Raw genomic sequence first — 12855 nt, forward strand, 5'->3', positions numbered from 1 at the left:
AAGTAATAAATGGAAGGGCGTTGTTACAGAATAGCCCGATGCCCTTAACCCTGACATAACTCTTCGTAGAGACAGCTAGTCTTGATCCCCTCGCCCACACAGGCTGACGGCTTTCCCTGGAGCCGCAGGTCTACATATAAGCCTGTGTGGGTGAGGAAAACACGACTCGCTGGCTCTCCTAATCATATATGCCGTTCTGTTCTCGGCTCGTTCCTCTGTGCCGCCCTCACGTAGGGCGATGTAGATGAGCTGACAAGTTCGTTTAACGATCGTCGTAGTAATGAGCCTTTATTGTAGTGTACAAGAAGCTGATATCTGCTGTCTCTATTTTCCTTTAGGCAAATGGGAAGTGGCTGAGATGAGAGAAACTAAACTCCCCGGGGACAAAGGACTCGTGCTGGTGTCACGCGCCAAACATCATGCAATTGCCATCAAGCTTAAGAAGCCGTTCGTCTTTGATAAGAAGCCTTTAGTTGTGCAGTAAGTGCAGCGCTGTCCTCTGAGAGCCATGAGTGTTCAGAAGGCTCAGCTTCAGGTTTAACCATGACTTCCGTCCTGGAGATTGCCTAGTTAACATCTTGGAAGGTCTGTTTTATGTCCGGCCTCATCTCAGCTGCTCTTATTGGAAGAATGGAGGGAGCTTACAGGTTGCAGTTTTGATCTCTAAAGTCATTGTATAGTGGTGATTTGTATCCTGACGATCATTACTCATTATTGGTGTGACTTATGCTTTTGTGTGTTCAAATGGGTTCGGGGTGGGGGTCTTATATAGGCCATGTGGTGGTCTCTGGGGGAAAAAGCAGTGGAAATGAATGATGAAATGGTCCTCCACAGCACCACCTTTTGAAGTGGTAGCTACCCTATGAGTCAGTATCTGACCTTTTAACAGACCTTCCAACATGACTCATTGGAGTTTTTTGCCTTCCTCTGCATCAACATTGCAGGAATATGGGCTGAACTGGATGGACACAAGTTGTTTTTTTTGTTCAGCTTAAAATACTACATTACTATGTACTCTAAGCCAAACCAAAATATCTTTGTCACAGGAATCCTTTCTCTCCCATGATGTACATTTTCACCTTGCAGTGATGAATTAAATGAGTTGTCCAGAGTTAGCTGACACCACTCCCATTCACTTCAATGGAGCTGAGCTGCAATACCACACACAACCCTATGGACAAGGGTGGCGCTGTGGAAGAAAGCAGCCATGATTTTCTAACCCTAGACAACCCCTTTACATTGTCATGGCATCCCAGCCTAACTTTTTAAGGAGGTTCTTTCACAAAAATAAGTTATCGATCGGCTATGGGATAGCTATATAAAAACAATAGGGTTCAAAATACTGAAATTTACATCCATTACGAGACCGGGGTCCCCAAATGAGCAGTACCACTCTGTTTATCTTAATGGAAATGCTGGAGAAAGGAGATTTCAAGCGCTGACCTAGTCTTAGCAGTCCCATTAAAACTAATACTGTACCATTCATTTGAGGACCTTTCTGTCACTCTATTCTTAGGCTGCCTGTCCACAGGCGTTTTTGAATTGCGTTCCCCGCGGTGGTAATCCGGCCGCGGGGTAACGCAATGCACGCTTTCCATAGCGTTGCTATGGAAAGCGCAGCCCTCCCTGTCCAAGAGCGGAGAATCATTGCGATTCTCCACTCGCAGCCGGCAATTCGCAGTATGCTGACTGTGAAAATCCACCGCGGGATACCGCAACGCCCGTGGACAGGCAGCCTTAATCAGTCAGTCCCGGTCCGATGGTCTCACAACCTGCAATCGAGATTCTGCTCCTATGAGGGAGAGAAGAGAAGTCTGTCGGAAACATTTTGATACAATGGTATCGGTTATATCTGCTTTGCATGTAAAGCTATATAACAGCTAGCCTATAGCAGATATGCAGAAGCTTTTCTGGTCCGAGGAGGACATTGTTCATCTAGTCCGAAGGTCTGCAGTATCACTTAGAGGGTAACATTTGAGGCACTTATGCAAGAGTATTGTACTAATAATATAAATGTGTTTCTTATATCAGCCTAGGCAAATATATATCTATATCCACCTTCATAGGAAATAGCTAGCAGTTAAATGGTTAACTCGCTCAATATTATAGGTTGGTATGTAGAAGTTGAAGCTTCCACGTACGGTTCTCATAGCTCGCTAGCAAGGGGAGGAACTTGTCTCTGACTGCATACTTTTTGTCCAGGTTGGAATATTAGTAAAGTCTATGCTACTTGGGTATATAGGAATTACGTGTTCACATAGCAACATACACCTGGGGCGTAAACATAGGTCAATCATCACCGTCATTACATACTAGGCCAATCATGAGTTGTTATGATGGGAGGGCCATGCATGTAATTGGTGCGTCATATTCAGTATATCTGTATTGTACTTCCTTTGAATAAACCAGAGGGGGCTGACGGATAACATGAGTTCAAATACATATATTCCTGCATGAAGCTTCCAATTATATCCAATCTGGAGCAAACCAGTGAAATCTTCTGGAATATGATTTATTCACAAAACCTCATATACCATAAATGTATAATAGGTGCAGGTTCCACTTCTCAAACTCCTTCCTGTTGGGAGAATGGGGTTCTTCCTCATCAGAACTTGACAGTAGAGAATACTTGTACGTAGCTCTCAGTTTTAGACTATGGGTGTTGTGATAACAGCTGAGCATTTATAACTCTCATAAACTACAATGGATAGAGCCGCATGCGTAGATGAACACCTCTCACATCTTTGTGAAGTGCCATATGGGATGAGGTGCCCCTTTCTACCATTATAAGGGTTGCTGTTATGGACACTCGTGCACTATTAAAGCAGTCTTGGGTCCACAGCATACAGGCAACGTTTTCGACCACTGCTGTTGTCTTTGTCACGCATGCTTAAGAAAAACAGCAGTGGTCGAAAAGATGGCTGTATGCTGTGGACCCAATAAAGACAGCTTTGATTATGTGAAGTTTTTTTACATTTTTCTGTATGCACCCCATATGCTGCTCATCATTCTGAATACAGTTGGAATTATTGTGGGAGTCTGAAGTCTATCCCTGCACTGAGCGCGCATACCTTTTGTGACGAACGATGATTTTATGTTCAGCATAAAATCCATTGTTACGGCAGAAGAGCTGATGGCAGGGACTTCACACTGTGTTCACCACAGGGAACGCTGATAACATTGTCTCAGCTGTCAGCCCTGTGACAGAACAAAGGGAATGTATTCAGAGAACAGACCACCTGCTGTTCTCTGAATACAGCTCCCAGCGGCTCAAACGCATTCATAAGCTACTAATTGGCATTAGTACCAATTAGTTAATGCAAAATGATTGCTCAAAAGCCATCTTTTGAGCGATCCATCTTTGTGTGTAAAAGGGCCTTTAAGTCTTTGTTTTGCTAATTAGCCAGTGGCAATGAAGGTAAAGGCATGTGCTGGTAGGAACCATGTACCATTTGTGCATCAGCCTATTATGGTCTATGTGTTATAGTAGAATTGTTTCATGTTTTAAGGTATGAAGTGAATTTCCAGAGTGGAATAGAATGTGGAGGCGCGTATGTGAAGCTGCTGTCCAAGACCTCCGATCAAAACCTGGTAAGTCTAATGTGGGGCACGCTGACAAGGACTTAAAGTTGTTTCATCTTTTGTTTGAAGCCACTTAAACTAAGTGATCTTTATTTTCTGCAGGATCACTTCCATGATAAGACTCCTTACACCATCATGTTTGGTCCTGACAAGTGTGGTGAGGATTACAAACTGCACTTCATCTTCCGTCACAAGAACCCCAAGACTGGAGAGTATGAGGAGAAGCATGCCAAGAGACCGGATGCAGATCTAAAGTCCTTCTTCACTGACAAGAAGACGCATCTTTACACCTTAAGTAAGCGATTGTCATTTCACACCTTGTTATATCTGCAGTGGTGACCACAGACCGTGAATGCCTGATACACTGTGGGTATCCGTCATAGTATCAGAGCGTGCTTTGTATTTTATATCCGTATGCTCTCCATCATAACACTTCTGGTTGTTACCCAGCTTTTCCAGACTCCAGTTGTGTACTCATAAGTCCCCAGTTCATATCTTATGACAACCAGTCAGATTTTATATTCGGGGACATGGAAGAGTTGGGCAAGAATCCATGTGAAGCTTCAAACATTTGCCTAAACTGTCGTAAATCCTCTATACTGTAGCATAGCTAGGTGCTTTGCCTTTCAGGGTCTTGGAAAAGTTGGGCAATAAACCTGGTAAGGCTTTACTGAAGACTACTAATGAAGTGTACCAGGGGGAATCCATTGACTGCTTCCATTGACTTTAATGGAAGCAGTCTGCGGGAACCGCAGCAAAATGGAGCATGCTGCGATTTGTTTTCTGGGGCAAGAGGTCCGCAAAACAAATCTGCATGCTTTAATTAAGCTGCGGGCGCCCATGTCTCCCTATGGGTGGCTTGAATTGGGGATCATCCACGTGGATTCTGCAAATCAAATCCGCCCATGGACATGAGGCCTTATTCTACGTGTAATTCTTGGGTTGTTCCGATTCCTTGCTTCAGATCATTTAGCATTGCCCAACTTGGACTCCACCATAGCCAATGGAGACTAAGCCCCACCCCTTTCCCGGGCTTCCTGTCTGAGCAGCGATATCAGGCTGGTGCACACTGCTGGTCTGTAGCCAAAGATGGAGGAAAGGAGGAGGATTTCTCTTCATGCAAGGTTTTTGTAAAACCGCTTGTTTCAACGGCTTGTGATGTAAAAGTCTGGCAAGTAATCTCTAAAGGGGCCACCTTTTTTTTATTTTTTGTAAGTGCCCATGTAATGCGGTAATGCGTAACACTTTTTGCAGTGTAGAAACTGAACTGTATCCTTATTTTTTCTTTTCAGTTTTGAATCCAGACAATACTTATGAAATCCTGGTTGACCAAACTGTTGTAAACACTGGCAGCCTGCTTAATGATGTGAATCCCCCGGTCAACCCACCCAGCGAAATTGAAGATCCTGACGATAAGAAACCTGAAGATTGGGATGAGAGACCTAAAATACCTGATCCTGATGCTGTGAAGCCTGATGACTGGTTAGTGACTGCAGTGCTCGGATGGGACTAATTTAACCCTTTCCAATCCACTGTCTGACGTCTGAAGACATTATGATTTAAGGCTGTACAGCTCCGATGTTGGAAGACGTCCGTCGGGGTTCTCTTACTGTATCTTGCCAGCCTCTCTGCTGTCGGAGCCTATCCAACGTGTCACCTCATGCAGTACTGGCTTTAGCCAGCAGATAGCGCTGTTGTATAACAGCAGAAAAAGAGTAAGCCCCCCTAGGAAAACCAGGATACAAATTGGATTGGAAAGGGTTAATGTCTATTTTAGTGCCTTCCATTTTTACGTAAAGAAATCTTCATCAAGGACATGGATTCGGCTTCTGGCCCGTTTGCAATTTAGAGGCAGTGAATGTGCAGATGACAGGACAGTTTTTACACAGCATTTTCTGTCACTTGTACTTTGTATGGATAGGAAGAGATTGCAGACTTGACCGCTTTGTGAACAGGAGTAAAACCAATCCATTGTTTGGAATAGAGTTCTCCGCAGTCAGACGCACAACACTTCAGTGTTTTATGACATATCTTTCCCACTGTGCATGAACACGGACCTCTGGTAGAGTTTCCTCATGGAGAGACCCGGACACTAACGCCGGGCTCTCACGGGCGGATCGAATTCTGCATGCGGGAGGGTGGCAGCGGATTCCAGCTGTGAGCCTGGCCGGTCACCCTGCGTACCTGCTATTACTGTATTGTGAAAGACTGCGGCGGCTCAACGGCAGGCATGCGCAGTAATTTCTTTTTGCTTGTATTTCCTGCGTCATCGCTTAGCGTATGGGCTGTGGGTCGGACAGCCTCCATTGATGACATAGGCATCCACAGCAAAATAGAGCATGCTGCAAATTTTCTTCCGCTTGCGAGATACGCAATGCCTATTGGCGAATGTGAAGGAGAAAACAAAATATACATGCCTTTCAATGCCCACATTTTACTACGGATCATGCAGACACAAATAGTGGATTCCGCAATCCAAATGCATCTGTGAGCCTGGCCTAAAGTTGGATGGAATGAAGCAAAATGCTTATGTGCCCAGTGTGCTGCTAGTATGGAAAATCACCCCGGGGGCATTTTAGTGTTTCTGCTGCTTTAAGAGCTGCAGAAAAGTCCACCAACATGCAGTTTTCCAAAGTTTTCAAAGTGTTAATGGTCACATAGCTTTGTGGGTAAAACTTGAAATTCATGCTGCTATTGACCGACTTTTTTGAAAACCACACCACCTTGTGATATCTTATCAGCTAAGTTTTTGGCTGCATCATTGCCACTCTGTATCCGGAGTGTATCTATAAATTATAGGAACAATCAACCCCTTTCCACCTCCTGTCAATAAGACAATGGATACTCAGGCATCTGCATCTTGTCTGTAACCAGTGGGGTAAAGATCTGGATCACTTCAGTCCAATTCAGTGTGTTTAAATGGAAATGCGTTTCTCACTGCTCTATTCATTGGTCTAGGGATGAAGACGCTCCTGCAAAGATCCCAGATGAAAGCGCAGTCAAACCTGAAGGCTGGCTGGATGATGAGCCGGAGTACATCGCTGACCCTGATGCTGAGAAGCCTGAAGACTGGTGTGTTTCTGTGGTATCTTGTCACATACCTATTGTCGTTGTCTGCGTTTATTTTCAATATTTCACACTTCCTTTAATAGGGATGAAGATATGGATGGAGAATGGGAAGCGCCGCAGGTAGCAAACCCCAAATGTGCATCTGCACCAGGCTGTGGAGTCTGGCAGAGGCCAACAATTGACAACCCTAACTTCAAAGGAAAATGGAAGGCACCAATGATTGATAATCCCAATTACCAGGTTTGATATTTTTGTATATAGGCGGTTTACAATTTCTAAGGTTATTTCCTGATATGCAAATAAAGCCCTCACATTCTGCATGGCTGTACACACATTGTAGTCGCTGACTGGGCCTCAAATCAAAACCTACTGTATCTTCCTGTAAGTCGGGACATCTGCTTTCTGCAAAGTTTGCTCATTGGTTTGCTGTTAACCCCTTCCCGCAACAGGACGTAGCGGTACGTCCTGGGGATAGCGTGAGATCACATATGATCCCGCGCTATCCCGCAGCCGGCTGTCAGTCACAGCCGGCGTCCCGCTGCAACATAAGTAGATATGTTGGCAGGGAAAGAGGCAGGGGCATAAGTAGATCGCGGCAGGGAAAGAGTTCACAGAGGGATCGCGCTCCCTCCGTGTCTCCGGCCGGCTCTCGCGATGTTATCGCGAGAGCCCAGCCTGTCACCATGGCAACAGGACGCCAGACACTGGCGTCCTGTATTGCCTGTGCCTATAATCGCTGTACAAGCGATAAGGCATGGCAGAGCAGTAGCTCTGCCATGCCTTATGACAGCGATCATAGGCATAGTGCTGCAAGTCCCTCAGAGGGACTCAAATAGTGTAAAAAAAAAGAAAAATGTTAAAAAAAATGTAAAACATTTTTTAATGCTTTTTCTAATATTAGCATAAAAAAAAATTAAAACCCCACATATTGGGTATTGACGCGTCCGTAACGACGTGTACAAAAGTTGAACATGCTTTTTATTTTGTACGAAAAAAAACGCTAAAAAACAGAGGCAAAATGCTAATTTTTAGCATTTTGCCCCACAAAAAATGCAATAAAAGTGATCAAAAAAGCCATACATTTCCCAAAATGGTACCAATAAAAACTACAGCTCGTCTCGCAAAAAATAAGCCCTTATAGAGCTCCGTGCATAGAAAAATAAAAGTTACAGGACTTGAATGCAGCTATAGAGAAAAAAAAATTCCAAAAAGGGGTTTTATTGCAAAAAAGTGTAAAAACCTAAAAAAAATAACAATTTTGGTATCGTTGTTACCGTACCGACCCGCAGAAAAAATTTAGTGTGTCATTTATGCTGCATGATTAACGCTGTAAAAAAAAAGGAAATCTATGGCAGAATTGATGCGTTTTCTCTCCCGGTTATCATAGACAATATCATCAAATTTTTATTTTTTTTTATGTACCCAAAAGTGGCACCGATAAAAACTACAGATTGCCACGCAAAAAACAAGCCCTTATACGGCCGCGTCCACGGAAAAATAAAAAAGTTATGGCTTTTGAAAAATGGAGATGGAAAAATACCAAAAAATCGCTTGGTCCTCAACCCCAAAATAGGCCATGTCATTAAGGGGTTAAATGGAGTTTAAAATTAGTGCTTGCCCTTAAACACATAAAAGTGTGGGGAAATCCTACCAATTCCATGTGATGGCTACCATGATTGGGTTTGGATCTAGGGTCCTAAAGCTGCAAGTCAGTTGTGTTAACTGTAAAGTGATGAATTTTGGCGATTGTCAGTTGGCACACCTTATGATTTGACTATTACCCTGTACTAACCACTGCGAGGTGCCTTTATCACCATGTGTCTACCAAATACCCTCTGCTCTAATCATCTTGTAGACTTCAGTGTGGAAGCTGCGGAAAGTCTTCAGAGACATCAGCATTGTCACTTTTCTTTGCAGGGAGTCTGGAAACCTCGCAAAATCTCTAATCCAGATTTCTTTGAGGACCTGGAACCATTCAAGATGACTCCATTCTTTGCCATGGGTCTGGAATTGTGGTCCATGACTTCTGATATTTTCTTTGACAACTTCATCATCTGCTCAGATAGAGCTGTGGCTGAACAATGGGGAAATGATGGATGGGGCCTGAAGAAGGCAGCGGATGGCGCTGCTGAGGTAAGTCGCTACTGCCTGCAGCAAATAGTACATTATAGCATTCTATTGCAAAGGGTTACTTGCCGATAGTCTGTCAATAAATCCAGCGTGACGTTTTGATCTTCTGGATGCAGTAGGCTTGTATTTTAAGGAAATCTGCAAATGGCTTTGGATTTGTACAACTGGCTAATATACTTTGTGCTTCAATTTTTCACCATTTTTAAGGTTTTGCTTTGCTGGATGAGAACACGTGGTGTTTACATTCAGAGACTGCAAATCTGCTCAGACGAGAAGGGACTATATTTGTATCCGGTCTAGGCAATGCTCTGTGAGCTAAGTAGATCAACAGCTGCTGCGCAAATCTTAGCTTGCTGCAGTGTATCAGTCTGGAATCCACAGCATTGCCTACATTGTATCCGCTGCTGAGCAGGACTAGCTAAATGGTGCAACCAGCATGGAGCTTTAGTTAAACGGGCTGTGCGGCATTAACCCCTGCCAATCTATTAGTGACCTATTCTGATGATAGATCATCAATAGTTTAAAGCTTGGACACCCCTTTAATGAAGCAGTCAAAATGATGATACAAACAATGTGTGAGGCTGCTAACAAACTCTGACTTGCGTTATTTCCTTTTATTTTTAGCCCAGTGTTGTTGGACAAATGATGGCTGCAGCTGAGGAAAGGCCATGGCTTTGGATAGTCTACATTCTGACTGTGGCGCTGCCAGTCTTCCTGGTCATTCTGTTCTGCTGCTCCAGCAAGGTATGTTAAAGGGCTATAAAGAAATCGCCTTCTTTCACTTTTTATATACAGTGAAGCCTCTCCCAAAGATCACCCCTGTATCCAGACAAGTTTTCCAGTGTCAGATTTTCATTTTCACTTTATATTACACATACTGGCTGTCTTGAGGACCACACAACTAGAGTTTAATGCAGTTTTAGGGGTTAATTTTTAAAAGGCTTTCACGGTATACTGTTTACTCGGCAGGTCGTATTATTGTGCATTCACACGGAACGATTATCGTTCACAAAATCGTGAAAGTGAACGATAATCGTTTAGTTTAAACACGAGCCAACGGGAGGTTCTCGTTCGGTATTCAGTTTCAGCATTCGTAAAAATCAGCACCAGCTCGTTAACTTGTGGCTGGTTTAAACACCTATCGGTCACCTCTTGTTCACTGAATGATAAGTGAACGCGTACTGCACGATTGTTAACGAGCAGTAGCTCATCGCTCGGGTAAACTGGAATTGAGATTCTCATTCTGTTCTCATTCCCATTAACCAGCCTTGTTTCCAGTTAAGTCCTCATTCTGTACAGCATTATCAGACAGCAATTAACGAATACCTGGGTCAAAGTATTTGTGACTTGATATATTTTGTTTTGTGGTGGTAAGATTTTGATGTATGTTATGCAAATATGTAGGAAGTTGTTTTTTGCCCAACTTGGGCTGTATGCTACTTAGAGATGAGCGAACCTACTCGGCCATGCCCCTTTTTCGCCCGAGCGCCGCGATTTTCGAGTACTTCCGTACTCGGGCGAAAAGATTCGGGGGGTGCCGTGGGTGAGTGGGGGGGTTGCAGCGGAGAGTGGGGGGAGGGGGGGGGAGAGGGCTCCCCCCTGTTCCCCGCTGCTACCCCCCGCTCCGCCACGCCTCCCCCCCCCGCCCCCCCGAATCTTTTCACCCGAGTACGGAAGTACTCGAAAATCGCGGTGCTCGATCGAGTAATTACTCGAAACGAGTACGTTCGCTCATCTCTAATGCTACTATAACTTGGTAACGTCAGCTGACAGATGCTTACTGATTTGTTTACAGAAGCCGACAGCTGAAGCAAGCCACAAGAAGACTGATGCCCCACAGCCTGATGTAAAGGAGGAGGAGGAAGAAGAGGAAGAGGAAAAAGAAGCAAACAAGGAAGGTGAAGGTGAAGATGATGAGGCTGCGGAAGAGCAGGCTGAGGAGGAGCAGGTTGAAGAGCAGGGTAAGAGATAAGTTGCGTGTTGAAGGGGTTATGCACACTTAGCACCTATTCTGTGGATATGGCAGGGGGTAACGGCTCCATTCATAGTCTTATGAAACGGAAAAAGACAGCTGGGTGTATTGCTTGCCTATTTCCATAGACGGTGAATGGATTGTTAGTCATGCATTAACACCAACTTTCCATTCACTTTGAGGGCTCAAGTGACCTGTTCTCCCAATCGGTAGGGTCCCACTGGTTGGACCCCTTTTTGACTATCCTGTTGACAGGTGGTTTGTGAACTTACCGTAAAACCTTTTTTGTCTTCATTGGTGGACACAGCTGAAGACCTAGGATATAGCTACTGCCACTAGGTGGTGGACACAAAGCAGGAAAGTATTGGGTCCGCCTACTAGCTATCATCCTTTTGCAGACACCAAGCTAACTAGCTTGTATGCAAGCAGAAGGAGCAGCTAAATAGGCTATGAAAAATAAGTTAATATAACATGACGACAAAGTATCAAAAAGCACACAGCAGATGACTGTGGAACGTTCCAGAGCAGTCCTTCGAGGGTGTAGAAAGCCTAAGGATGCATGCAGCCAGTTGATAGCCGTCTGTAAAAACTCTTCAACTGAGAGAGACCTCCACGGATGCAAAAGTATGCACCCTGCGAAACTTTAAGAAGGTGTGCAAAGAGCTCCATGTAGCGATCTTGCATGCCTGAACAGCGAAATCCCTGTTGAAAACCACCCACAAGGCACCCACGAGTAGATTGCTCCTTAACACGGAATGAGGAGAGGGAGGGGGGCTGGGTTTGCCCTTGGCACGGTATGCCGCTTTCACTGCTGATTTGATCCAGTGACATGACCACCTTGGAAGCCGCAAGGCCACGTCTTGTGCCATCAGGAATCGCAAACAGTGACCATGTCTAAAAGATGCCATTTGAGAGAGGTACGTCTGCAAAGCTCTAACTAGACCCAGTTTGTGAAGAGCGTGTTTTTTCAGATGGATAAAATGACGGCAGAATGATTCCTTTGACGTGGAATGCCGCCACCACATTACGTAGGGAGGAGAGATCAATTCGCAGGACGTCTTTGTCCTGATAAAAACTGAACATCGGCTTGGCTGACAGAGCTGTGAGCTCTGAAACCCGGTGGGTAGAGGTGACCGTTACCAAGAAGGCCACCTTCCAGGTCAACATTCGAGAAGGAACTTCACTTAGTGGCTTGAAGGGATGAGACTGGAGTGCATCCAGTACAAAAAAAATTTAGGGCCCAAGGAGGGACCAGAGAATGGTATGGTGGTTTAGGGAGTGGCCCTCTGTAGAAAAGGGCTGACTTTGAGGCCAACGGATGTTAGTCTGGATAGTGCAGCTACCTGACTCGTTTATGAACTAAGATTCCACCCATATCCAGACCCTTCTGTAGAAAGGACAAGAGGCAAATTAAAGAGAAACGCACAGGATAGGAGTTGCCTTGTTCGCACTTGCAAAATACATTTTTCCAAACACTCTGATAAACTTGAGAATGAGGGTTTCCAGCTTTCATCATGGTTGTTTGAATGACTGGTACTGCAAATCTACTTGCCCTCAAGGCCACGGTTTCAACCGCCATGTGGTTAAACGAAGCATGGATAAATTTTGGCTGGAAGAGGGGTCCCTAAGAGAAGATCCCCTCGAAGAGGAAGGCACCACGTAGAGTCGACCTGCAGATCGATGACATACCGCGAACCACGCGCTGCGAAGCTAATCTGGGGCAATGGGGATCACGGAGAAGGTCTTCCATCTTGAGTATCTTGAAGTCATGGGATTGATGGGAAGGGAGGAAAACCTTACTGGAACCGGAATTCTGTCCATGGAATTACTAGTGTGTTCACTGCTTGAGCTTGGGGGTCCTGAGACCTGTACACAGACTGGCAGCTTGTGATTGGTTCTGGACACCATGAAGTCAACATCCAGCTGGCCCCACGTTCAACAAAGTGCTTGCAAGACTTTTGGATGAAGTTCCCATTCTCGCTGGTCAACTGTCGCTCTACTGAGAAACACTGTTATCCAGTTGTTTACTCCTGGTATGTGAGCTGCCGAGCATGCCGGAAGATGCTCTTTAGCCCAAGTACAAAGCTTTGCATTTTCCTCCA

At 44.8% G+C, this 12855-nt stretch overlaps 1 protein-coding gene across 1 annotated transcript in view; it reads left to right on the forward strand.

The window, feature by feature from the left end:
• Positions 1 to 12855, forward strand: part of CANX (calnexin) — a 41381-nt gene that overhangs the window by 18584 nt on the left and 9942 nt on the right. The window contains exons 5-13 of the mRNA XM_066590572.1: positions 339 to 480; positions 3510 to 3591; positions 3685 to 3877; positions 4875 to 5064; positions 6541 to 6654; positions 6735 to 6891; positions 8569 to 8784; positions 9406 to 9525; positions 10577 to 10742. Of these exons, the coding sequence (XP_066446669.1) occupies positions 339 to 480; positions 3510 to 3591; positions 3685 to 3877; positions 4875 to 5064; positions 6541 to 6654; positions 6735 to 6891; positions 8569 to 8784; positions 9406 to 9525; positions 10577 to 10742 (1380 nt within the window). The remainder of the gene's footprint in view (positions 1 to 338; positions 481 to 3509; positions 3592 to 3684; positions 3878 to 4874; positions 5065 to 6540; positions 6655 to 6734; positions 6892 to 8568; positions 8785 to 9405; positions 9526 to 10576; positions 10743 to 12855) is intronic.

Source organism: Eleutherodactylus coqui, chromosome 2 (assembly GCF_035609145.1).
Source record: "Eleutherodactylus coqui strain aEleCoq1 chromosome 2, aEleCoq1.hap1, whole genome shotgun sequence".
In the NCBI taxonomy this organism is placed as follows: domain Eukaryota; kingdom Metazoa; phylum Chordata; class Amphibia; order Anura; family Eleutherodactylidae; genus Eleutherodactylus; species Eleutherodactylus coqui.